The 26,876-nt window shown below is 38.7% G+C and overlaps 1 protein-coding gene across 1 annotated transcript; it reads left to right on the top strand.

Moving 5' to 3' along the window:
- On the top strand, nucleotides 1–26,876 carry RHOBTB3 (Rho related BTB domain containing 3). Its single transcript, XM_058865049.1, has 12 exons — nucleotides 1–115; nucleotides 284–500; nucleotides 8,551–8,743; nucleotides 10,564–10,715; nucleotides 11,507–11,618; nucleotides 12,435–12,803; nucleotides 15,820–15,932; nucleotides 17,414–17,525; nucleotides 20,014–20,187; nucleotides 21,374–21,540; nucleotides 22,664–22,760; nucleotides 25,347–26,876. Coding segments are annotated over exons 1-12 (1,824 nt in total). The 5' UTR covers nucleotides 1–113; the 3' UTR covers nucleotides 25,463–26,876.

Here is a 26,876-nt window from a genome sequence, read left to right on the forward strand (position 1 = left end):
CAGCGAGGCTGAGCGTGGAATAACAAGCCAAATCCGCTGGGGATTTACAATGCAAGCAAGCTTTCGAGGTTTATTTTCCGCTTAGCTCCTACCCTGCTATTGGATTTGAGATCATGTATGTGTTCTGCTGTTGATTACAGGAGGGTGTTAAAATCTAGGGAGGGAAGAGGATTCAGAAAGATTAATATTTTAATTTTGATTTAAGGGGATTTTATTTTCTTACCCCTTATTCACGCCCTTCATTTTTGTTAACACAACTTCATCTTTATTATTTTTGTTTTAGGTCAGTTAATATTGTAGCTTTTGGCAATGAAAGAGATGTTTTTTCTGAGGACAGTCAGCAGCCCAGCCTGATCTGGAGCTATCTCGGGAGAAGTCCTCTCATTTCTCAGATCGACAGCAGCTTCTCTGCCAGTCAAGTTGGGAACCCAGTTTTTGCTGAGTATCAAGCTTGCGTATTTGGAAATGTCAGACTGGTGGTATACGACTGTGCTCTCTGGGTAAGAGATCCATCTCAGTCTTTTTAACTGCACTTAACAGTGGGAGCTGTTCTAGTAAAATGAAAACATATCCTAATTTTAAAAGGTTTTCATTGTTGTGGGATTTTATTAGTAGTTCTATTTTTGCATATAGTAAAAACATACAAAATGTAACCAGGCAAATGCTGGGAAGTCTCAAAGGTGCTACAAAAAGGTTCTTATAAACGAGCCCCTGCTGGCCTCCCCTGTAAGAAGATGTTTTTTTCAACTGCGTTGCTTAGTGGAAATTTTGTGAAAGATAATCCAGAAGTAAACAAGAATGCCTTCTTTGTGACACTGTATCATAAGCTCGCTCACCAAATATGTGTCAGCAATAAAATGAAATTTCATTTTTCTGTAAAAAAAAAAAAAGGCAGTAAGTTTTCCAGCTGTGAAAAATGACAGATTAAAAGATCTGATAACTTGCAAAATACAATGTATTTTTACTCCTCCTAGAAAGAAAAATCACATCTTAACATTATTACCTTTATCTGATGGTAAATAACAAAAATTTTGGCACTGTTGCAAGTTGTCAGCACTTTTGTTAGTAAGTGAGAAAACTTAATTTTGAGTGTGAGCAGATCAATGATTATGTAAGAAATGATACTGATAATCTAAATTAAAACATGAATGTCTACTTACTAGTTTTAAAAAGAACCCTCAACTTACTAGCTTTTAGAAATTAAAACAATAATCAGTTTCAGCTCCATAATTCTATTATTTTTGGTGATTTTTGTACTCCTGTAAGGGAAACTTTTTGGAGAATCTGCAGGAACCAAAACAATTCCATGAAGTAAGTGACCAGAAGATGACAATCTTAAAACTAAACAATCCAGTTTAGCCGTCCTTCTGTTCTTTATTTCTTTTTGCCAGTTGCGCTTACAGACAGTTCAGATGGACTGGGGAATCCTGTTTCTAGTCTGTGAAGCTGCATGTGACCTGCACGTGCAGCTTACTGGAGTCACATAAATGCAGCAAAGAGTAAAATCTCCTGAATATAAATGAAGTCTGTGGGACTCCAAAGGCTGTTTCAGAGGGATGGAGGATGGTAGGAGAGGTGGGAAGGCTAGTGAGGGTAGCTGGAGAAGGGGAATGAAGGACATGAATTGGAGACAGATTTGATGTGGTTTTATGTTGCTTTAATGCTTTAATTGTATTTAGCCTTCTGCAAAACAAAGTTGTTCAATTCTGGAGACCTTATAATTTCTGCCATTCAAAAGCTAGTCTGAGCCATTGCATTTCTGAAGCCTCAAGTTTTTTTCCCTCCATCAGTTAAAGGAAGCAGGAGATACATTACTAAGAATGTTGAAGACAAATTAGCATTTTTTTCTTCATAGAAGACATTACAGATAGCAGGACTGGACTCTGCAGGAGGTTATTTGTCTTGCATAAAACAGTGTCCTTGCTAGGGTAAGGCAGGACAGGACTATTTTCCACAGTCTGGGTGGTTGAGGTTTAATATGTCACAGTGGCTCATTTATGGCTGTGCCTCTGCTAGCCTGTGGAAACAGCACAGAACAATTCAAAATGTTGACAGATGTTGCCTCAAGTTATATTCTGCATGGAAAAGGATCCCTGTCTCACGTTACCACACAGAGGTTATGGTATGGTGAGCCTTGCAGTATTTCAGCCTCTACCATCTGAGCACAAGGCATTTGTGTTTTACCTGTGATTTGTACCTCATCTAGATTAAACCCATATGATTAAGGCAAGACAGTCCTGAACATGAGCATGGCAACTGAATACACTGATAATTGTGAGTCTCAAAACTCAAGGGTGCCCAGCTGCTCTTTGTCTTCCATGGCAATCAGATTGCAAAGGCAGTGTTGAATAAACAGAGCTCCACAGTGAGTGGAGGGATCCTTTTGCATGGCAGATTGTGCAGTTTAATTTTCCTGAGTTTCAGTCTGCTGCTGCACCTGTCTGTCAGCCCAGGACACTGCTCAGCCTTTTGAGTCTACAGGAGGGTCAGCAGGTCAACAAAAATGAATTCATGTTTGCCAATGTGGAAACTTGCATGTTGTGAGGAGCTCTCCTTCCCCTGGCAGTTGCAGGGTGCAGGATGGAAATGCTGGCTTTGGGTCCCATATAATTAATGCAAAATCAGAAGGCTGTAGAGACAGTAGTGGAACACTACACTTTTCAAAATCTGGGGGAAAAATGTCAGAGTTTCCAAGGACAGGTTGCTATTTGTGTGCCACTGTCTGGGTGTACCACTGTGGCTTGCTGTGTGTGGCACTGCTTGGGCAGAGCTGTGTGCTGTATGCAGGGGACAGATGCACAGTGCACCCACATCCTTATAAATCATGTGGCTTCTAAATATTTTCTCAAAAAATGCAAACCTAGGATAAGAGAATGCATAAAGAATTAGGGAAAACACACATGTGCTAACACCTCTGCTGAATATTGTGATTTTTATAGCTGATCAGTTTCTAATGCATCCTTAAGCTGCTCTATAATAAGGCATATTGAATAAGAATGTGTCAGTTTTTCTAATTTGGAGGGGTAAAATTCTGTGTGGAGCTAGTAACTCATAAAGAGTAATTTGCAAGATGAATTTTAAGATTTGGTTTGGAAAAGACTGCTTTAATTAAACTCTGTGTTGGATTTGACATTTTGACTGAGATGCCATTTTATTGACTTGCATGTATTTTGCAATTCCACTTCACTCAGAATTTTTTCATGCTCCTGCAGAAAAAATACAGGCAGAATTTTTAATATCTAATGGCAAGTGGATCTTCCTCAAGTACAGAATTAAGCATAGCACAGAAGCTGTAATTCATGTTTTGATTCATTTAATTACAGTGCTGGACAATAAATGGCAAAATAAAAGGCAAAATAAAAAGTAATAAAAAGTCCTTTGTAAGTGTTCCGTACTTGAAGTAACTCTTGTTCTCCCCTCTCTTACTTGGAGCAATACCCTAAGGATGTGAGAGTGTTTCTGTCTGGGCCTGTGGGGTCTTGCTGCCTTTTTAAAATTCTTTTACTAAGAACCACCTTGTTTTGGTTGATTGGGGTTTTTTGTGGCTTTTGTTTGTTTGTTTGGGTTTACTTTTCCCCATGGGAAACAAAACCCCAACATTTTTTTGCTCTCACCTTTTTTATAAGAACTGCTCAGTTTGTAGAGAATTACTCATATCATCAAGTAAAAAAAATGTTACAAAAGGGGAAAATAGAGCAGCTGGGTTTTGGAGATTGTCTTGTGCAGGATTAGATATTTGCAGAGGCATGAATGCTCCGCTGTGTCTGCTCAGAGCCTTGCACAGAGTTACAGACCTCCATGGGGCTCACGAGTACACAAATATATTAACTGTAACTTAAATATATTGATTACAATTTTGAGAATCTGCTCTATTATTTTTTTTTTCTAATTCTCCTTTACAATAATTTCATTCCCTGAGTCTTTTTGTATTTTTTCTTAGTTATTTACTGCACAAACAGGAGTAGTCCCTCAAGCTTTCTTATGCAAACAGTATCATCCATAGTGTAGTTCTCTGGCTTTTTCCTCTTTATCAGAATTTTTGTGCTCTTGTGCTGCCAAGGCTGGCCAGCTCTTATCATGTCTAAAGGTAAAGGAATCTGCAGCACTTTTAGATTTTATTTACTATTTTTAGAAATCTAGACATATTGCTGTTTCAGTAAAAAATGACGGCTTGTAACTTCATTTTTCATTACGTCATCCGTTCTCATTTTTAAGCTGGAATGCCTGAAGTGGAAATCTACAACAATAAATGTTGTAAATATGTTACTATTATATCCTGGTAAAAAATACTATTAAATTAATTTCTGAGAAGATGACACAGGCCAATATGACCTTTCTTTGTTTTGTGGGGGGATGTTTAGGGGGATTTCTGAAGGAGATCCTTCCATCTATACTGCAGATTACTTACCTGAGTAAATTCAGGGGACTAGTAAATTATGCAGAGTACACCCATGAAATTTGCTGCAGACCTGATAAGAAATTGAAGAGGAATCTTGAAAAAAAAAAGCAGGGAAGGCTCTGGTATGTGGTGTGGGGAACATCAGCTTGAAGAAGGTTTTGGTAGCGGAGACCAGGTCTGCAAATGGATCATAGAGAGGGATAACTCTCCAATATTCCAAATGCAGCGCTCTCGGATTTTGGGGAAATCCCAGGGCAACATTCCTACAGGATGTCCCGGCACCCTCTTCCCCACAAAGAGTGGCTGGCATTGCTGCCTCAGATCCAGGGCTGGGCTGGTTGGACATGGGGACACTTATGAGCAACTTCCAGAACGAGCATGGGCATTGCAAGAGCATTTGTGTGAAGAATTTCACTGTCATTGAGAAAGGCGTTCATAAACAATTTTTAACAAAGCAAGTATTGTTGTCTTGAGGGATCATGTGATTTTCTAGGAAAATCATATCTTCAGTGCCTCTGAAAGCTTTATTTTCAATATTGAATATTGAGAAGTATAATTTACTAATGGCAAGAATATGTTACAAGACACTTAGAATGAAGGCATACAAGGAAAGAATGAAGATGTCCTGAGCTGCACATCATCAGAAATATAATTAATAAGGTCATGTTAAAATAACCTTAGCTGTACAGATACTTCTTCCCTTTGCCAACCATTGATTTGTGAAATGGAGCAGGAAGTATGATGAGGAGTAGCTGTTCAAAAATTTCATAGATGGAACCTGAAATTAAAGTTATTCCTGAATCTGAATTGCTGTTCATCATCTGAAGAAATTACCTCTGACATTTTTGCATGAAAGGTTCTCTAAAAGCAATACTGAAAGAGGCTCTAGATGCTGCCTCAGGGATGTCTTGTGGAAATAACCCATTGTCGGAGACACTTCTGGAGGATTTTCCTGGCACATGAGATTTATCTCTGTTGTACACTGGAGTGAGTGAAAAACAATATACAAACATATCACAAAATTAATATACAAATACACTATTAAATTCCATAAGAATTTTCTGTAAGTATTTTGTATTGTTCATGCTTAAAGCTGTGCACCTGTGCTCTACACTTTGCTTATGTTACCACCATTGTCTCCAGTCTTGTAGAGATGGGCAGGTGCAATTCTGGGCTGATCTTGAAGACAGTCAGCTGGGCAGAAATTGCAAAGGAGCAGATGTGCTGTCTGCCAACAGAACAGAACAGAACAGAACAGAACAGAACAGAACAGAACAGAACAGAACAGAACAGATAAATATTCCATGTTATTTTTGGGGTTGTATTGTATTTTTCCTTTATACTTTTGTTGTGTTAAATATACCTCTATTAATAATTCTCCACTGAGATCTTCATCAACTAAAGTGTACAAAAGCTGTCCCTTGAAAATTCTCAATTTTTGCCTGCTTGTGTGATCAAGTTCTCCAAATGTCCATCTAGATGGCTGTTTCGAAGCACTGCAGCTGGTAGTCTTACTGCTAGATGTGCTAAATGTGCATTCAGATGTGAATGTTATATTATTAATTGGCCCTAAAGGATTGTATTAAGTGCTAATTGAGACTGTCCTTAGTTTGGGATTAGAATAGCCTCTAAGTGAGTTGTTTCAAAAAAAAAACAAATGTCAAGAACAGTACATTTGACCTCCTCTTTTTCTCAACATGGTTAATCACGTAAGAGCTATTCCTGATAAATTGTTAATTGTGGTTTACTTTATTGCAGAACAAAAACTTCTATTACAGAGATCAATGGGAATACCGACTATAATTTATTTCCTGACTTATTTCTTTGTAAGGTCAAGGCCTGTATTGGGAATGATGTGTACTGACAGTTTAGGCAAATACTTGCTGATTTTGATTTCCATCAAGGTCATGCTACTTCTTGTAGTTAAGAGCATTGCAGCTACCTCACCAGATTTCAAACAATAACCCTTTTGAAGTGATCAAAAATAGTTATGTTTACAATGCAACCACACCACTTGATGATATTACTAATTTTTTATGTACTTGACTCCCATTTGTGATATTATTTCTGAGACTTGCTCTTCCAAACTCACGTTCATCCCTTGCAGCCCAAACTTTGAGTTCTGCCTGTTTGTCACTTCTGCTGTGCTCATTTATTCCTGTTTTCACATTGTCTTTATTTCATTGCTGCTGATTTCCCTTTTATTCCCTCAAGATCCCAAGTTCTTCTAGTTTTGCATCATGCTGTGCAGGGCTGCCATAGAATCACAGAACCCCTGAATGATTTGGATTGGAAGGAACCTTGGAGATCATCTCATTCCAACTCCCCTGTCATGGGGGGGTTGCTCAAACATGCGCTTGAGAATTGTTATTTCTTTCCTGCTATGGCAGAAACACCTTCCACTAGACCAGATTGGTCAGAGCCTCATCCAACTTGGCCCTAAACACTTCCAGGGATGGGTCACCCACAGCTTCTTAGGGCAAACTGTGCCAGGGCCTCGCCGTTCTCTGTGTAAAAAAATGTCTGCCTTATGTCCAGCCTAAATCTACCCTCTTTTATTTAAAACCATTGTCCCTTGTCGTATCACAACAGGCCCTGCCAAAAAGTTTGTTCCTATCTTTCTTATAAGCTCCTTTTAAGTACATAAAGGGCTAAAAAAGTCTCTGTTCTAAGCGGTTGTCCTGGGGTGACTTTATGATGCCTATATCCGCAGTCACCTTGTTTATGTTACACATTAAGTTCTGCACCTCTAAGACTGGCTCTGAGAGTGAAGAGGGGGAAGAAGAAGCTGCAGTTTGTGTTCAGAAAGAGCCCTCACTCCCCCACATCCTACTCTTGGACTGCGTTGTCTGCAGCATGTAGAGACAGCGGGACAGAGCTCTCCTTTGCTGTTAGTTTTTAGCTAGCTGAGGCAGAGAAGTTCCCTGGGCTGTTTTTTTCCCTTTTTCTTGGATCTGTTCAAACCTGCTCTGGACTGAAAACCCAGACAAATCCCTGGAGCTCACGCCTGTGGCCCACCGGGGCCTGGGCCTTGGCACTTTCCGGCGCCGGAGGGACTGATAAGAGAATGAGTGAGCTGAGCTACACCACATGAAAAGAACTTTTCTGGATTTGCCATCTCATCAAACAGAGAGGTTTTGTTGTTTAATATTATTCAGTTTTTGTTAAATAAATGGGTTTTTCCACTTTTCTCCAAGGAAATATTTTTCTTGAACCAGTTGGGAGAGGGGCCACTAGAATTTGCTTTCTGGAGGGACCCCATTTGTTGGTTCTCTCCCAAATTTGCCCTAAACCAGGACAGAGGTGATAGTAGTTAGGGTTATCAGAGCTTTTTTTCAGTTCTCTGGACCAGTTCCAGACTTTTCTCAAATTTTCAATTCAGCATACATTCAAATCCAAGGCTTCCCCTGGTATTTATGAGATACCTCCAGGCAAAACAGAAATTGTGCAGAATTACAGTTCAATGAAAAATACACAAGTAATAACTGTATACTGCATGTGGATACAGCACAGCTGTAAATTAACAGCATATCAAACAATTTTAAAGGTTAAGTCCTCAGCACAGAGCAATGAAAATTTGAATGTGAAGTTGAAATAGAAGGTTTATCTATGCGATTTAAGTCCTTATCCTGAAGACATTAACACCTGGTAAAGCTATGTGGAAGCTCTGGTGAGGCAGATAAAAATCACACTGAATTATTAAGTTTGTATTTAAAAGTTCATAGATACATAGGACAGTTTTGTGTAACCATTTCCCTAAAATAGTGTGATTAATAATGTTTTTGTATGAATTGCTGAAAACCTCTACCACTGAAGGTTCTTTTATTTTCTAAAGGAAACTATTTTAAAGTTAAGTAATTAAATCAGCAAAGTTTCTTCCTAAAAAGAAATCCTGATAAAACCTATTTTTAATTCTTCTGGAAGAATACCTGAGTTCATGGAAAACATTTATGATTTATTACAACAAACAACTTGCTCTCCAAACAAGGAAATTACAAAGCAGGAAGTCTGCTCATTGTTGCATGTTTTCAAATAAGATCTAAGCAAACAGAAACACTTATGTAAAGTTCTGCAGTAAGAATATAGAATATTTCATCTTTTTCTTTATAGACAGTAAATTCTTGATTAGTTTTTTTTTTTTTTTTTTTTAGGATATATTTGACAGTGACTGGTACACTTCCTGCAGGCTCATTGGAGGAGCTGATATTATTGTGATTAAATACTCTGTCAATGACAAGACTTCATTTCAAGAACTAAAGGACAACTATGTGCCGACGGTAAAAAAAGCACTAAGTCACTGCTCAGTTCCAGTAATAATTTCTGCTATTGGTGCAAGAAAAAACGGTATGTAACCAGCCTCCTGTAACGACAGATAAAATCTCATGTGGAAGTTTGGTATAGTGTGATTTCAGTAGAAGCTGGATGTTTTTCCACACTGCGAACAGAAACAATTAGTCTGTCAGGATGACAATAATATGCACATGTATTTGGGCTCACTAGACTGATGTACTGGCAAGAAGATTGTTTTAATTAACCCCAGTGATGAAAGGCAATTTATCCTTCTTTGACCTCTGCAATGACTCTTCTTGTCATCATACACGGGGATTAAATCCAGTAATTTGGATTAAGCAACATATATTTGGGTATAAAGTATCTCTAGTGTATGAGATTACAATTATGTTGAACAGTCTGAAAACACTGTAGAGTGGGTGGGAAAAGACTTGAAATTCTCTGGGACTTTTTTCCTAAGACAATGAATGAAAAACACAACCCTGACTTGTCTTTCACTTCATGACACTTAACTGTAACAAGTGTTTCTGAGCATTCCTCCTTTTAATGAGTAAGAGACATGATGGGTGTAGATGTAAACATTTATTTTGTAATGTACATGGAAATATTAATCTATATGAAGTATATCCTCTATGGATAGAATGTTCAGTGTTGCCAAGGTTCTACTTATAAATCTCTTAGCTCAGTGACTGATAAAGGACAGTTAAAGACCTCCATAACAGTTGAATATTTATTTTCTTTCATTTAGTAATTCACTGATCATGACCAAAAGCTTTTATGCTGTGACTTATACAGGAGTAATAAATCTCCCATTCTAAAGGCATGGTCTTGGTAATTTGTCTTTCCCAAGCATTTTCTTACACTTTGTATTTAAGAAAAGGATATCACCAAAATGAGTGACTCCTCTAGTGTTTTGGTTTTTTTCTCTTTTCCACTTATTTTTTTTCTGTCTTCCTCCCTAGATAATGTGGCTATGGGAGACATCAGGCTAGACCTCTGGGTTCAGCCTGAGACCTATCAGAGCAAACTGTGGTTCACACATACGCTGTTAGTTTTTAGCTTGCTGAGGCAGAGACCTTTTTGTTTCTAGGTGGTATTTGTGAGCACAGCAGTTTGCTTATACAGATTACTATGATCTTAATCCTCTGTAGTGCTAGATGTTGCTGCCAAAACAAATTATTAAAAAAACCCAGAAAAGCTGTTTAGTTATATTATCCATAGGTCTAGGCAGAGGACATTAACATGCAGCATGCACAGAACATTTAAAAGCACATCCATGGCTGGCAGGTTCTTACTGTTATTAAGCAAAACTAACCCAGTGTGGCTAAAAGATTTTAAACATTTAAATGGCATCATCTTAAAGTACCTATTTTTTAAAAAAAATATATGTAAAATACATGTAAGAGAATCAGATCCTGCAGTAAGTACAACCTATCAAAGGTTGGTTTGGAGTAGAAATTTTCTTCTTTCATTACTGTGTATGCTTCCTGTATGGACTGGCCACATTAGTTCAACAGGTTTAAGGGTGACATTCATAAATGATAACACCTGCAGGCTAGAACCTGGGCAAGCAAAGATATTGAGCCAAAGCAAATCTGGCATCCAGAAGTCTGGATGGACTTTTCCACCTTAACAAAACCAATAAAGTAATGCTAATGTAACAAATGCAGAGGTTTGTAGAGTGACTAGTATTTTGAATTGATTAATTAGAAGTTGGGTTACTTCTGTAATTACAGATTTCTTACTATAAAATTGCTATGTGTTTATTTCCCTCTTTGTTCTCCTCTAAGTAAGGCATCTTTAAAACTATTTTGGAATCTAAGAATTCTGCATTATTTGGTCAAAATGTGTTTTTACTTCACTTTTTACCCCAGGAGTGCCTTGCACCTGTCCCCTATGCACTTCAGACAGGAGGAGCTGTGTCACAACCTCTGAAGGAGTTCAGCTTGCTAAGGAACTTGGAGCTACTTACCTTGAACTGCACACTCTTAATGACTTCTACGTACAGAAATATTTTGGAGGAGTGGTGAGCAAGTATCTGCTGTTTTGGAAGCAGGGTGAAACATGCAGGAGATGAGTGAAGACTGATGTGAAGGCTTCAGAGAGCCAGAGAAGGCACACTATGGGCCCTTCCACCCAAGTGTCAAGTTGCCACCGATGCAAGATTCAAGTTAGATATTAGAAAGAAATTCTTCACTGTGAGGGTCGTAAGACACTGGAACAGAATGGTCAGGCAAGCTGTGAGTGCCCCATCCTTGGTAGTGTTCTCGGCTGGGTTGGATGGGGCTTGGAGCACCTGGTCTAGTTGAAAGTATCCCTGCCCATGGCAGGGGGATTGGAATTCAATGGCCAAGGTACTTTCCAAACCAAACTATTCTAGGGTTCTATGATACAATCTGAATTAGCAGTACCAAGGTTGCTCTGGTATTAAGCAGGAAGATTTAGGGAAGCTATCTGACACACTGCAGTAAGTTTTCCACTTGTATTCTTGTCCTTTTATCTTGCTGAATGAGACCCCAAGATCCCATTAGCATCTAAAGAGGTTGGTAAATTGAATATCCTTATGTCTGTCAATTCTAGGAAGATTAAATACACAAGAATTAACCACAATCATTTGAATAAATAGTCTTTTAAATTGTGCTAGTTCTATCTAAATATGGGAGCTTCTCATAAAAGAGTTTTGGGACTCTCTTGGATGACTGGTAATAATGTCAGTAGCTTTAGTCCTGCATACAGAACCTTTCATACCCCTTAATTTGATGCCTAGGTTGTTATTAAATAACAAAGGTTTTTTAAAAAATATGTTTCTTGTCTTAGCTGGAATATTTTATGATCCAAAGTTTGAATCAGAAGTCATCCGAAAAAATGAAGAAAAGGAAAAAGATGCAGAAGTGCCATCGAGTCCAACCACCTCAGCTTGAACAGCCAGGTGCTCATTGATATCTGGTCACTAGTATAATTCCTTATGTGTGTCATTTTCTTTGCACAATTAATATTTTTTTGCTACATTTTTACTAACAATTTTTACTGTGAGCTGTGCTATCTATTGTCAGCTCTTCTGGTTATGTTGCATCGTCATTTAGCAACGGTTAAATTTACTTAGGGAGAATTGTATGGCAATAAATAACACTGCAATGCATTTCTAGTTTATTTTAGATTTAACTAATAGGAGTGATTTTCTGGTGGACTGATGAAATAATGAAAACATGAAAAAAGCTTTACATAAAATCTTAACAGAGAGATTAAAAAAGAAAGTTGTTAGAGCATGAATTGTTATTCTACAGTATCATCAAGTAATGTTTTTGTTTTCTGCAGATAAAGCAAGAGAGAGAAGTACACACCTTTATGTGATTTCTGAGCATCTGATGTATTTGTTCAGTGAAAAAATTACTGAGAAGTAGTTACCTCTAAATCTGTAGTTGTCTCTTCTTCCTCTTTTTAGAACACTCTTCTTTATGTTCTAAGAATTTGCTCAGACCTCTTAGATTTGGAATACATAGTCAAAGTCTTTTTATAGTGTAACTTTCTATAGAGGGTTCATGAAAGGACAGACACTATTAAACTAAGAATTTCGTAACTTACTGTACTAAGTATTTCCATTTTTAGAGTATTTTACTCAAGATATTCAAACAGTATGTAAGAAATGTTCTTATTGAATACCTCTTCTAAAAATTAAACTGACCTGATAAAGTCAGTTGCCCTGTGGTTAGCACTTGCCTAAGTTACAACCTGACTTGTTTTGCAGAAAAGATGCCGATCCTGAAGGGTGAAGCCTCACACTACAACGCAGACCTGCACAACCTGCTCTGCTGCTGCCAGTGTGTAGACGTGGCCTTCTACCCTGAGGACCTCAGCATAGCAGTGGAGGCTCACAAGATCATCCTCTGCTCTGTCAGCCACCTTTTCATGCTGCTGTTTGGGGTGAAGAGCCCATCTGATGCACATGATGCCTCCCTTGTGCAGCTGGCACAGAGTCTCTTTGCGGTGGAGGAGGGGGATCCCTTACCCTCGTATCCCCATGGTGTCCCACCCTGTGTTCCACCAGTCAGGGTGGTGGTGAAGGATTCTCTCTTCTGCTCTTGTCTCCCAGATTTCCTCCACTTCATTTATTCAGGTACCTGCTGGTATCTCATTCAATTCATATCAGATCTGGCTGCTCATTTCCTATTGTCTGATGAAGGAATATGTGCATCACCCTAAGGAATGTGGCTTTGCTGTTGCGAGATGATGTGTCACCATCTTTCCACACCTATTTTATCCCTTGTGATTACTATGCACAGTGAAAAAAGGTCATCATCTGTATTTAGCAAAAACTAAATTAGTTTTCATTCCAGACTTAACGGACCTAAATTAAACTAGTCCATAGGCTAACATTAATAACATTCAAAATTTTCCCCCAAAAGATTTGGAGTTTGAGTAAGTTTCAGATCCTAGGTTTTTAAAATATCGTAAATGGTTGCATGTTCTAAACACAAGGGCAAGAGTGCAGAGTTACTTAAGAAAACTCTAGTAATTTTATTCTGAGTATGGTGCAGTGCTATAATTTCTAATGTCCCCTGCCTCTCTGCCACTACTGTCCACCCCGCAGCAGCCAGGGAGATAGGGGAGATAGAATTAACTTGTCAAAGAAGAACCTAAAAATGAGCTCTTTCCCTTGCTGAGATGGCAGTTAGAGCTTTATTTCTTGGGATCCTTCGGGGTGAAGTTGCAGGAGGGAAAGAGGAAGAGGTATCGATAAGCACTCCTTTTTGAAGACAGGGGGGAAAGGGGTGGGGGAATTTACACAACCAATAAGGGGAACCGGGGAGAACAAGATAAGGGAAAGAAACTTACAATTCTGCATTTTCGGGGATGCTGGGTTTTTAAGCAAGACAAGCACCCTGATCAACTCCAGCACGGCGGCTATCCCAGCCGCTCGGTCCACATTTCACTGCATCAATGTGATGGATGGCAAATATGGCGATTTATTGCAGGGAAACGTAACATTTTACAGCCTAGGTTCACTGTGTTACTCCCATCTACATACGTCACACCTAGGTGCTATTGGCTAATTGCAAGAGGCCTTGCTATCCTAACAGAGAGGGGTGGGTTACTAGCTTTCCTTTACATCCCGAGTTCTTCCGCATCGCAAGGCCTTAAACTACAACACGGGGGTACATTTTTTGGGTCATACCATTTTTCCTAACTGCATTACAACAGTGCAGCTGAAGAGAAAACAGTGATAAGTGGAGTGTGGAGATCTCTGAGGTGTTGCATGAGTTTTGCTACCAGTTGGTACAGACTGTACCTCAGCTGACACCAACTATCTAATGCCAGCTATTAAAATGGCACCAATACTTTTTTAACTTTTCAGATGTTGCTTAGGAATTCTCAACAGAAAGATTTGGGGTCTTTTTGTGGAAGTAGCCAATTCCTGTTTGTTCTTTATAAAATATTTTTCAACCTGTCAGAGAATCTTTCAGCTTTAAGTTGGAGTTTGTACATCAAAGGCAGTTCTTTCCAAAATAGGGACAAACATAAAGAGCAGATGAAGAAGTTTTTCACTGAAAAAAATCACTGAATGGATTTTTTTTTTTCTTATTTATTGGAGACAAGAATAGGGCATTAAAACTGGATTTTCAGCAGGTGATGGAAAAATTCAGTATTTAAAATTCATATAATAATTTAATAATTTGGGTTGAAAAATACTTTTAAGATTATCAAATTCAAGCACTAACCCATCACTGCCAAGCCCATCACTTAAACTGTGTCCCCAAGTACCATATCTTTGAAGTGCCTCCAGGGATGGTGATCCCACCACTGCCTTGGGCACTTTTGTTCCAGTGCTTGACAACCCTTTAGGCAAAGAAATTTTTCTGATACTGAATCTAAACCTCCCCTGGTGCAACTTGAGGCTGTTTCCTCTTGTTCTGTCATTTATTGCCTGGGAGAAGAGACTGTTTCCAATCTGGTTACAACTTTCTTGGCAGTTGAAGAGAGAGGCAAATTCACCCCTGAGCCTCCTTTCTTGCAGTCTTTGTAAACATCTTCATCTGTTACCATCTACAGCTTGTGTCTACTGCCTTGTGTGCACTAATTTTCCTTTTTCACTTTCCTTTATGTCAGCCAAGGAGCTGTGAAACTCTGTAGTTGCAGGCAGAGCTTTGCTTAGGTCCTAGCTGAGGGTCCCAGCCTGAGGGTCATTGCAAAACACATTGTGCCTTCTGGTGCCTCTGAGAGGTGACCATTGTCTCATGAAGGTGCTGGAGGTACAGTCTGAGAAGAGAACAAATTATAAGTTTTCAGCTTTTCAGGACTGTGACACAATGCCCATGAGGTTATAAATGCTTAGCCAGTGTGATATAGATGGGAGCTAATTGAGCTGAGGATGCTGTGTGCTATAGGTGCTGATTCAGCCTCTCAACAGCAGAGAATCTCAGGAGCTGTGTTGAGTTGGGCTTGTCACTGAGCTTGATCTATTTTTGTCTCCTTCTTGTCCTGAGTTAGAACTGAAAGTTACCACAGAGCCCTGTGGTGCCTCTGAGACTGCAGCAAAGTGCATGAAGATAAACTGTCTTGTATTTACTCTCTTATTTTTTCTAAGAAAACTATTGAGACACGTCAGTGAATGTCATGGGTGCAAAACAAAGAACAACAGAATTTTACTGAGAAAACAAGAATAACAGGAATTCTATTGCAAATTTTGTGCTGGTTTTAGCTATGAGGACTGTATGAGAATGTAACTGTGCATGAAGTTTTTGTAGTTCAGACACCTACTGAACAATGCAGCCAGCAGCATGGGGATAAGCTAAACATTTTCCACAAATGTTGAAACATTAAGGATTTCTTTTTTTCCTAAATCTCTGTCTGTAATGTGTAGTGACTGAACAGGGAGGAATTCATAGATTGAGTGTGAAAGTAAGTGAGATGCTCTAGTCTGTCGGTACTTGGTTGCACCATAAAAACTACCATGAAAATTTAATGTGCAAAAATTGCATCTTGCCCTTCTTAAAAGCAAAGATCTGGCTGATTTATGTACAAACTCCCTACCATTTCTGCAGGATGTGTTTCATGTTGATGTCATCTTTCCTCTGCATGCTGAGGCCTGTGCCTTGCTGATTTATAATCCATCTCCCCTGGTTTTGTGATAGGTGCTTTCCAGTGGGAACAATTAGAAGAGGACATAAAAAAGAAGTTGAAAGATCCAGATAAAACAGAACATGTGCTTGAGAAAGTTAAATGCATCCTGAAAACTCCAGGGAAGGTACATCTATCTCACTTGGCTCACCATTAATTACTTAAGTTTCTGAGAAATTGCTTTGTAGGCAAAATTTTCTTGTCAGCCTTTCTTTTAAAGTCACTTTGGCTTACACAGCCTGTACTTTTTCATGTTTTTGGTTTGTAGACATGTACACAGAGATCGGATGCAACATGCAGAATTAATGTAATTGGTAAAAATCACATAAGCAGGTATTCTAAAAGGATTACTCATATTCACAGCTTTGAACATTGTCTGGCAATATGATTATGGGTTGCTAATTCCCATGTAATAGAGGCTGCCCAGGAAAGATTTGTTCCTGAACATAAGGCAAAAGTAGGGCTTCTGCAGTAGATCCAGAGGGTTGGATTTCTCCTAGAAATGTTGTGATGTGGAAAGCTGTCTGTAACTCAATATATTTAATTAAGTAAAACACCAAATAAAAAATGTAATGTATATCATATTATTAAGTTAATAAAAAATCACAATGTAGAATTAGTTCTAACATAGAATTATGTTGATTTAGACGGGAAAACCTCTCAGATTCTCTTTGAACAATACAATATAGAGATCACTAAGTTACTTAGCTGTTTTCAGCTTTTGACTGCTCTGGCTTACCCACAGCTACATTTGGCCTTGGAGAGCCTGAAGACTTCTAAGATAGTGAGCCTGGGCTGTTGACATTTCTTTTATTCTTTTTTTGTGCCTTCAGGGTACTCTTATTTCCCATTTAAGAATTTTTCTTTGGAGGCCAAAAAAAAGAAGTGATATTTATCATAGGGAAACTAAACAATTTATAAATTTAAGATTTTAACCATAAATTCAACCTAATCTGAATTTCACTTATCACAATCTAGCAACATGATTTTGATGTTGTTCCTTTTGGCAGCTTTAGACAACATTTTTAAGGTAAGAAAACCAAAACTGAAAACTAACTGGGAGTACTGGGTTTTGGAGGGTCTTGACACTACAAAATTATTGTAAGAAGAAACTGTGCTTCAGTCTGTGAGCTCCCCCTACCTCTATGGAAGCACTTCCAGGGCAGTATAAAGAAACACAGAACTTTCAGCTGCCTTGCCTCTGTACACGGCATCGCAGTGGGGGATGGATGGATGTGCCACCCCTGCTCCCCCCAGAACCCTCAAACCTCATTTTGCTGCAGCATTGGGTCTGGACAGGGAATTTATGAAAAAGTTTGGACTATAGAAAACTGATGAAGCGCAACCTGCCTGTCAGCGCTGGATGGGGGAATTTCATGGAAGGTCAAGAATACCAAGGAGAGAGCTAAGGTGTGACTATGTGGGACAAGAGATCCCCTCAGAGCTGCTGCACTGTAGGGAATAGGAAATTAGAAGACAAAAGATGATTGCAGATGAATGCATGCACAAGAAGCTGTTGTTTATTTTCCTATATAAAAGGTGTCCCATAATATTTAGTTCTGTGGGCAGTTGCACATGAGAGTGCTTTATTACCAATTTGTTTTTCAGCTAAACACTGTAAAGGACTGCAAATCTCACCAGATAAAACTGCTCTATAATACTTCTCTCAGGCTGTTCTTTAACACACCTGTGCTGGCTGATGTAATCTTCAAAATACAAGGTACTGTACCTCTGCTCCCTTGGCCTCCAGCCTTTATCCATTTTCCCTTCTTCAGGAATGTGGGACATAGAGGTGGCCATGTTCCATGTCATCAAAACTAGGAAAATATGAGTGCTTTGCTGCCACTGTGGAAAACAGGGAAAGCTTGTCCCTGTGGATGCTATGTAGCAGTGTCCACTCCCAGCATGGTTTGTCTGGGCTGCACCTATAGGAATTGCCTCTCCCTGTCATAGCCCACTGTGCCTCCCTGATTGACATTATTTTTTATTCTATTTTATTCTATTTTGTTTTACTCCATTTTATTTTGCATTCTTTCATTTTGTTTTACTTTGTTTTATTACATTGTATTTTACTGTATTTTAAACTCACTCCTTTTCCCAGCTGCACAAGTACTAGTGCATACTTAAGGCATTTGCCCAACATCATACTTTGGAGAGGCATGGGCTTCATCTCTGTGCTTGTTGCCCTCAGTGAAAAGATGAAAGATAGTGGTTATTGACTCCTGGCCAACATCCTCTTGTCCCTCTCAGGCAGGTGCTGGCTGTGGAAGCACCTGTCTTGTTCCCCAGAAGCTGACAGGGACTGTCTTCGCTGTCCTTGCCACCAGGGTTTGGCGACCTGCAGATCTGGTGCCACTGACACCTACCACATTTTACTGCCTCATGTGCTGCAGTGTCAGGATTCAGTTTTTTGTTCAGAAATTAAATGTGTTCATCCTTGCAATAAAAGATGCAGTGAGAGAAATGTGTTGCATGCTGTTGTAAGAATAAGAACGAGATGGTTTTTAAAAGCTAAGTTTGTCCATACTCAGCCTTCATGCTGAAAAGGCCTTCTAGAATTAGACAGCTGTTTAATTCTTTTCAGATGTAAATCTCAGGGACAAACATAAAGCATTAACTCCTCAAACATAAACGCAGAAGGACAAGCAGACTCTACATGTTCTGTTTAATACACAGAAAAAAACTCCACAAAAATATCTTTGAAAAAGATAGGGAAATACTGATTTTGAGTTTGATGACATGTACGATTTACCTCAGTGTCCCACTGCTGAGAGAATCTTTGTTGGAATCTGACGAAATCAGAACACTATATTCTACAGAAATAAAACCCAAATCTCTGAATGGGTTGACAAGTATTTTTAAAAAGCATGCTTATCCACTAATAAAACGTGAACTGTTTTTCCTAATAATTGATATATCTTTCAAACCTTTTTCTCTAATTCATCAGTCAGAATAACTGTATCAAAAATAAATAACTACTAAGAGAAATTGAAGGCCCTAATCTTAACCAGACAAACAAATTTTTAAGCTTTTGAGCAATTCCTTGGATACTTAGCATTGCTTTGAGCTTTCTAGCTTATAGAAATACAAGAGCCATGAAAAATAGGAGCCCATTTACCCATCTCTGTGTAAAGATACAGAACGTAACTGAACTTCTTAATTAGTAGATAAATGTCCATTCACAAGTACATACAGGATATATGGCATGCAGCTTAGACATTTTGAAGGTAGAAGTACAAGGGGTAGGAATAGAACAAAAGACAAAAATGCCAGAAGGCTTCAAAGAATTACTCAGGTGCCAATGTTGTAATTAAAACAGTAACTTCCTTGTGAGTATATACAGTATATTTATCTTGCATGTCAGTTGATCTGTTCATTATAATTTTGATTAAAATATTTACATGCAACTCTAAATGCTCATTTTGGGTTTGGTTGCTGTCCTGACTGGACTTTGCTTGGCATTTCCTTGCACACAGAACTGGACTGCTCAGTCCAGCTGGACCCTGCATCCTGAAAGGCCTCTACCACTCTGAGCTGTTGGCCTCTCCAGGTCTTCCAAATGCTAGAATAAAGCAAAGGATTCACTTGTATATAATAGAAAATTAATAAATTTCTGGAAGAAATCATCAGTGTTTTTTTCATAAGACAACCATTCAGGAAATTCACTTAGGCACAATATTTCATCTAGTTAAATTTATGTTTAGTTTCTGGACTTAATAGAATTTCATCTGGAAAAATTTGCCTTTCTCTGCTTTGTGTGGTTGTTCTGTTCCAAATATTAATTACCAGTAGGGTTATTGGTGAATGTAAATGACTCTTCATAGAATCATTCAGATTGGAAAAGACGCCTAAGATCATCAAGTCCAATCATTAACCATTTGCATAACAATTCATAGTACTGCATATTTATGCAGTGGGCTGGAGGTTCAGTTAGTGTGAACAGATTGATTCTGTCTATTCTCTGTTGGTTTAGTCTATTTCATTTTGGTTTAATTAATTCTTTGTTTCTTGATTTTGCTTTATTTTATTATTAATCTTAACTGGTATGCAGTGACTGTGTTAGTTATTGTCAACACTTAAACCATTGTCAAAACGTAAACCATGTTCAGTGGAGTAAACACCTCCTAAGAAGAAATGAGCTTTAAAATTAAGATCTTTCTGTGTTATATAAAGTCATTGTATATTTATTTTTATCTTGCATCCTGCAGATGCAACTGTACCAGCCCACAGGGCAGTTCTGGTGGCCCGTTGTGAGGTTATGGCAGCTATGTTTAATGGGAATTATCTAGAAGCAAATAGCATTCTGGTTCCAGTGTACGGGGTTTCCAAAGACACTTTCCTGTCCTTCCTAGAGTACCTTTACACCGACTCCTGCTGCCCAGGTAAGGAAACTGTAAAATACAGTTCTATATCTGTGATTCATTTTTCCACAGCAGGCCACTGATAGGGTGCAATGTAGCAGCATCTATTTAATTGAAAAATGCTAATACTTGAATGTGCAGTGTCTTGAGAAAGAGGATTTTTTTGTATTGTGCAACAAAAAAAGAAATTCATCCTATACAAGTAAAATAGAAGCAATATTTCTAATAAAATTACGTATTTGCTTTGTGCTTACAAAGAAGACAAGACTCAAAGAAGTTGCAATTTAATTTCTGATCCATTATAATATTTGAAATTTTCTTTTTACATTACAGTAATACTGCTTTCTAATCTGGATTCTGTGTTTTATTCAAAAGTTGTCATTTCTTGAACACCCATATAGCTGAGTTTATTATAAAAAAGGTTAAAATGCAGGAATACCTTATTTATACACATGGTTATCTTATGTGTGTGTAAACCCAGAAAAAATATGTCAACAGGAGTGTTTGGCAAGAAAAATTGAGCTAAAATATTCTTTAAATTAAAATATAAAATATTCTTTATGTCTCCACATTTTTTTATGAGAAGAAAATCTGCATACTAAATCTAAAACATGATTTAAGCACAGCTAATTTTTCCTTGATATGATGAATAAATGATGTTGTCATATGTATTTTTGCTTTTGTTTTCTTTTGAAATAATTCTTCTACCTTATTGTTAGATATTCCATGTTTCTTTTTTCACTCCACTTAACTTTTCCTTGTTTATCAGTTTAAAAATGTCACCATGCTATATTTTAGAAAAGAAGGTGACTCTTTTTTTTTTGTTTTTGGACTTCTGGCTATATTAGATCATAAAAGTACTTTTCTGAAAGAGAACCTAGCTAAATCCACTTATTAATTATCACTTACTCTAAATAGATCAGCATCACTTGACTCATTATCTTCAAGAAGATCTTCAATATTGACAGCAATTCTTTACACCCATCTACCAAAAAGTTCTAAACACCTTTTTCTTCTAATTTGAATAGCTTTTCTGGAAAAATAAGATAATACAGCAAACAAAAAATTATAATAATGAAAAGGTGATCACAGCAGTCTGATTTTGTGTTTGTTCTTAGGTATTTAAAAGACAACTTGGTGAAAAGTAGCTTTGATCATCTTGTCAAGAAAGTAAAATACATGTAACTTGTGTCTTCTTGTTTTTCAGCCAGTATTCTCCAAGCAATGTCTCTACTGATCTGTGCAGAGATGTACCAAGTAATGAGACTTCGGCATATTTGTGAACTTTACATCATCACGCAGCTTCAGAGCATGCCTAGCAGGGAACTGGCTTCCACAAGCCTCAGTATTGTTAGCTTGCTCAAAAAAGCTAAGGTACTTATTCTATATACTAAATGAGAACATACATGTTGACTTTAATAAGTTGTTTGCTTTTTAAGATTTTAAAAATCTTTACAGCAATTCGTGTTCCCAAGGAAACATGTTGGTATAAAACCTGTTTATTAGGGATAACCGGTGACACAAGGCTGACCAGAAGAAATCCTTCAGCTTTAACTGCCAAATGTGCAGTCACAGAATTATAGCATTGACTCTACCATTGTACCCCAGGAAGCCTGCTCCAGAGTTTGACAACCTTTGCCACAAAGAAATTTTTACTACTATTCAACCTAAATCTCCTTGGCACAACCTGAGGCTATTTCCTCTTGTCCTGTCACTTTTTATCTGGGAGCAGAGACCAACCCCCACCTGCCCACAATCTCCTTTCAGGGAGCTGTAGAGAATGATAAGGTCCCCCAGACCCTCTTTTTTTTTTTTCCAGGATAAAAAGCCCCACCTCCTTCAGCCGCTCCCCATAAGATCTGGGCTCCAGACCCTCTAGTCACACCCTCATCTGTGGAATTTCCTTTCTCATGGATAGACTGCAGTAATTCAGCTTAACTACAGCTTCCTCCAGAAAAGATGTGTTTTAGGCAAGTAAAGATGTATTTGTTCCACTTTTAGTCAAAAAAGAAAATTATGTGGTATGCAGGTGATAAAGAAGTTCCAACTGGACAAAATATAGACAGGAATGCATAAAAAGCATGCAGAGAAAACATTAGATGCTGAAAAAAAGAGAGACAATAACAACATGGTTGGAAAACAGAAGAGTAAAACAAAAACTAGATTGCAGGATATTGGCTTACTCAAATAGGATTTTCTGCAGAAAGAGGGGACAATAAAACCAACACGCCACATTCCTTCCCTCCATTTCTGTGAAGCTCTTTCTCTGTGTAGATGACAAAATTTCCAAGATTCATGATTCCTCAGGGGTTTTTTCTACCTCTGGGAGAGGGTCTTTCCATTAAATGACTTTTCCTGTATTATCTTCCACAGTCAAAACTTCATTTAATAAACTGCTTAACAGTGGAAACCTAAAATATTTTGACATATAAGATGTGGTTATATTTTAGACATGATAGCATTAAGTAGTTTTTTCTTCTTTTCTTTCTTCCCACAGTTTCACAATTCTGATTGCCTTTCAACTTGGCTTCTTCATTTTATTGCCACTAACTACCTCATATTCAGTCAAAAGCCTGAATTTCAAGAACTATCAGGTATTTTTCTATTCATTTTGAAGAGAAAAATGGTTTTCTGTTTTGCTGAGATGAAAAATGATGTTCTGGATAATACCATTTTTGCATGAGAAAATAATTAGTGTTTCTTTAGGCTATTCCATCAGAATGTTTTACCACCCTCCTGTGGAATCAGCACACAACATGACATAGCCAGCACTGCATCACCATTCTTTTGGTTCCTATTGGGATGGACAGGTTGCCACCCATAACTAAATTTGCTGGAACGAGTTTGGTCATTGTATGCCAACCCCTTAATTTTATTTTGATAATTTAAATCAAGGTAATGGGTAATTTTTGATACTTCTTCTTAAAGTCCTAGGGTTTTCCTTGAAGAAAATAGTATTCTTACAGTACACTCCAGCAGATATCATAAAATGAAAAAACTATGGCCCATTCAAGTAAATAAATCCAACCTCTTCCAGGGTCATGATATTTATTTTTTCCAAGCATTTGTATTTGCTGCTGGTGGCGTAACTAGGAAAGTTTTGTTCATTGCCCATGTGATTTTCCTTCACCCTGATGAGGGGTGCATCTCTGACTTGGATACGTCTCTTTGACCTATGACACCTCTTCACCTCGAGGTTCAGGACAGCAACACAGCAACAGGCAGTGGCTCTCCAAGGGCTTTCCAAGACCTGAGACCTTCACAGAATCACAGAATCAGCTGAGTTGGAAGAACACACAAGGAATTGCTGAGTGCAGCTCCTGGCCCTGCACAGCACCATGCCCAAGAGTCGCACCATAAGAGTATTGTCCAAAATTTTCATAAACTCTGTCAGGCTGGTGCTGAGACCACTGCCCTGGGGAGGTTGTTCCAGTGCCCAAACATACACTGGGGAAAGAACCTTTTTCTAATCCAGCCTAAACCTCCCCAACACAACTTCAGTCCTTACCCGTTTATCCTGTCACTGGTCACACCAAGAAAAGATCAGTGTCTGCCCCTCCTTTTCCCATCTGTGCCTCTTCCCCTCACAAGGAAGTTGCAGACCCCTCTGAGGTCTCCCCTCAGTCTCCTCCAGGCTGAGCAGATCAAGTGCCCTCAGACGCTCCTCACACAGCTTCCACTCAAGGCCCTTTACTGTCTTCCTTAGGACACTTTCTAATAGTTTAATATCATTCTTATGATGTGGTGCCCAAATCTGCCCTGGGACTTAAGGCAGGGCCATCCCAGTGCAGAACAGGACAATCCCCTTCCTTGCCTGGTTGGTGATGCTGGGCCTGGTGCCCCCACAACAGGGATGTCCTTCCTGGCTGCCAGGACACTGCTGACTCATGTTCAATTTGCCCTTGACCAGGACCCCCAGACCCCTTCCCAGGGCACTGCTCTCCATCATCTCATTCATCAGTCTGTCAATACATCCAGGGTTTCCCCATCCCAGGTGCAGAGTCCAGTATTTTCCCTTTCTGACTTTATAATGCATGGAGGCCTCTCTGCAGCGTCTCCTTGCCTTTGAGGAAGTCAACTACTTGTCCCAGATTTGTAGCATCTGCAAACTTGTTCAGTGTCCTTTTCAGTCCTCCATCCAGGTAATTTCTGAAGATCTGAAGAGCACAGGGCCAAGGGTGGAGGCCTTTGGAACCCTGCTAGTGGCAGGTCACCAATCTGATGTCACCCCAGTCACTGTAGCTCTGTGCCTGACCTGTGAGACAGTTGCTCACTGTTCACATGATGTGTTTATCCACCTGTGGGCTGGACATTTTGTCCACAAGGATCCTGTGAAAAACAGTGTCAAAAACTTTACTGACATCGAAAACCATTACTTCAACTGGCTTCCCTTGATCAACTAGGGATTACCTACAAGGGTTACCTTGCCATGGAGGAAATCAGATTTGATGAGCAGGATATTCCCCTGAAGAATGAAGCCCTGCCTTGTGTCCAGTTGAGTGCAGTTTGCCTGCCCTCAGGCTCCCCAGGCTGTGGGCCTCTCTCCTGTGCCTTGGTCTCAAGGAATCAGGAGAAATGGCTGCAAGCTGACTGTGGAAGATCTGGGCTTAGGGGGTTGAAAATGCATCTTTCTGCAAAAGCAGAAGGGATTAATCTGAACAATATAGGTAAAAGACTCTTCTGTAACTTTGTCAGTGATAAAAACCACATGCAATAGGAGATTAACATCTTCCTGAATTCTTAGCTGCACTCCTCACCTTGCTTTCTGTACTGATCTTGAGACAAACTACTGGCACAGGAATTGATGTACCCTGCTTTGTATTTCTGCAGCATAGAAAAATCCTTGCATACCACATGTGGTTATGCTCTAGGGATAAAGTATGCTCATCTTTAAGGATATCTCTCTGCTCTCCTTAGAGTATTGTATTCATTTTTTCAAAACAACTGGTTTATTACTAACTTAATAACAAGGAAACATTGTGTGGTAACTCTTACATCTGTGCCTTAGCAGAGCTCAATGCAAAACAGGCAGCATTCATCTTTACTTTTGTAGGTGTATTTATATCTTTAATGTTTTAAAATCTATTTTAAAGAATTTTTAAGCCTGTGCACTTGTGCTCTATATATTACATTTAATTTATTTCTTACATTTAATAAATTTAATTTATTTCTTTTTCTAGTGGAAGAGCGCGATTTTGTAGAGATGCACCGATGGCCTTCAAACTTGTACCTGAAGCAGCTTGCTGATTACAGGAACTATATCCACTCTCAGAAATGCCACTGCACAGTAATGTAAAGAGACTGAATACACACAAAGTGCATTTGAACTGCAAAATTTCAGATTGGGGATTATATAGAATATAAAAACCATGTCAAGAGTGAAACCTGATGCTGACCTCCTCTGTAAATTACAGACATTCTTTGTTTTGCAAACAAATTTATCTAATTTTTACCTTGAAGCATTGAGAAATGTATGTTGAAGATTTCTTTTAAGCACAAGGACTTCATATTCACGGCGGTTATATGTATTACAGGACAGTGCCATCATGACTGGCATCTGTTCTCCCTTCTAATTTCCTTTTTGTTTATTTTATTGTTTTTCATGGTTATTTTTGGCTGCTAAACTGCATCTGTTGAGAACAGACTGGTTTTGTAAATCTGTGTGTAATAGGAGCATAGGAGTACAGTACCAGTACAGCAGAGAAGCTGAGAAGCCAGGTCATAAGTTCTTCATATACTTCAGGATGCAAAGATTTTCTGCAGCATTTGTTAGTTCACAATATAAAGGGTAGGCTTAAGAAACATTGTAGTTATTGTTAATTTATTACCTCAGAGAAAGCCTGTAGTTCTGTTACAACCCTATGAATAGATCTTTTCATTCCAGAGGAATGCATCACTACATTCTTTAGTGCCTCCCAAATATCTAAAGAATGACATGATTTTTCCTGCCAATAAGTAGGAGAAAAAAGCCTGTTTTAACAACCTCCAGAACACCTTTGTTGGTGTGGTCATATTGTATTTTTCCCCATGAGGAATAAAGAGAGGGAAATAGAGCATGTCTGATGGACAGGGAAGAAAGGCAGAGCGGTCAACAGCTTTTTATGGGGTTTGAGCAAAAAACTTCACTAGCAGAAGTGACTTTTTTGGGAAAAGTGTGTCTTGTAATGATAGGTCTCCACAATACCTGGCAACAAAAATCTTAGATGTGCTGGTCACAGAAGAGATGACCCTCACAGATTTGCTAGTGCTGCCTGGGATATTGACGTTTGTGCTGGAGCTTTGAGCTCAAACCTCCCCAGCGGGGACTCAGTTCAATCTTAGTTACCATCATGTTTTCATAACTTATGCCACATGAGATTAACCTAGCTGTGGATCCTTTCTAAGATACAAGAGAAAATCCCAGAATATTATGACTGGCATGATCCATGCAGATGCTGTTTAGCATTTTCTTGACCGAAATAACTTGTCATGCTGCTGACTTGTGTGTACACAGTATGTGCTAATGCTAAAATGAACCCAGCCTTTACCTGAGCATAGGTGCTCTTCTAGAAGCAAAATCTAATGAAGGAACTAAATTCCTCATTATCATTCTTGTACTTCCAATTCTGCTTTTTCATCTGCCTTTGTAATTTGGTACGTAGCCTGAGACTGTGGCATTTCTGCCACATCAAATGTACCTGGAAACTGCACTTGTGAGAAGACAGAAAGAA

Source organism: Poecile atricapillus, chromosome Z, assembly GCF_030490865.1.
Source record: "Poecile atricapillus isolate bPoeAtr1 chromosome Z, bPoeAtr1.hap1, whole genome shotgun sequence".
Taxonomy (NCBI): domain Eukaryota; kingdom Metazoa; phylum Chordata; class Aves; order Passeriformes; family Paridae; genus Poecile; species Poecile atricapillus.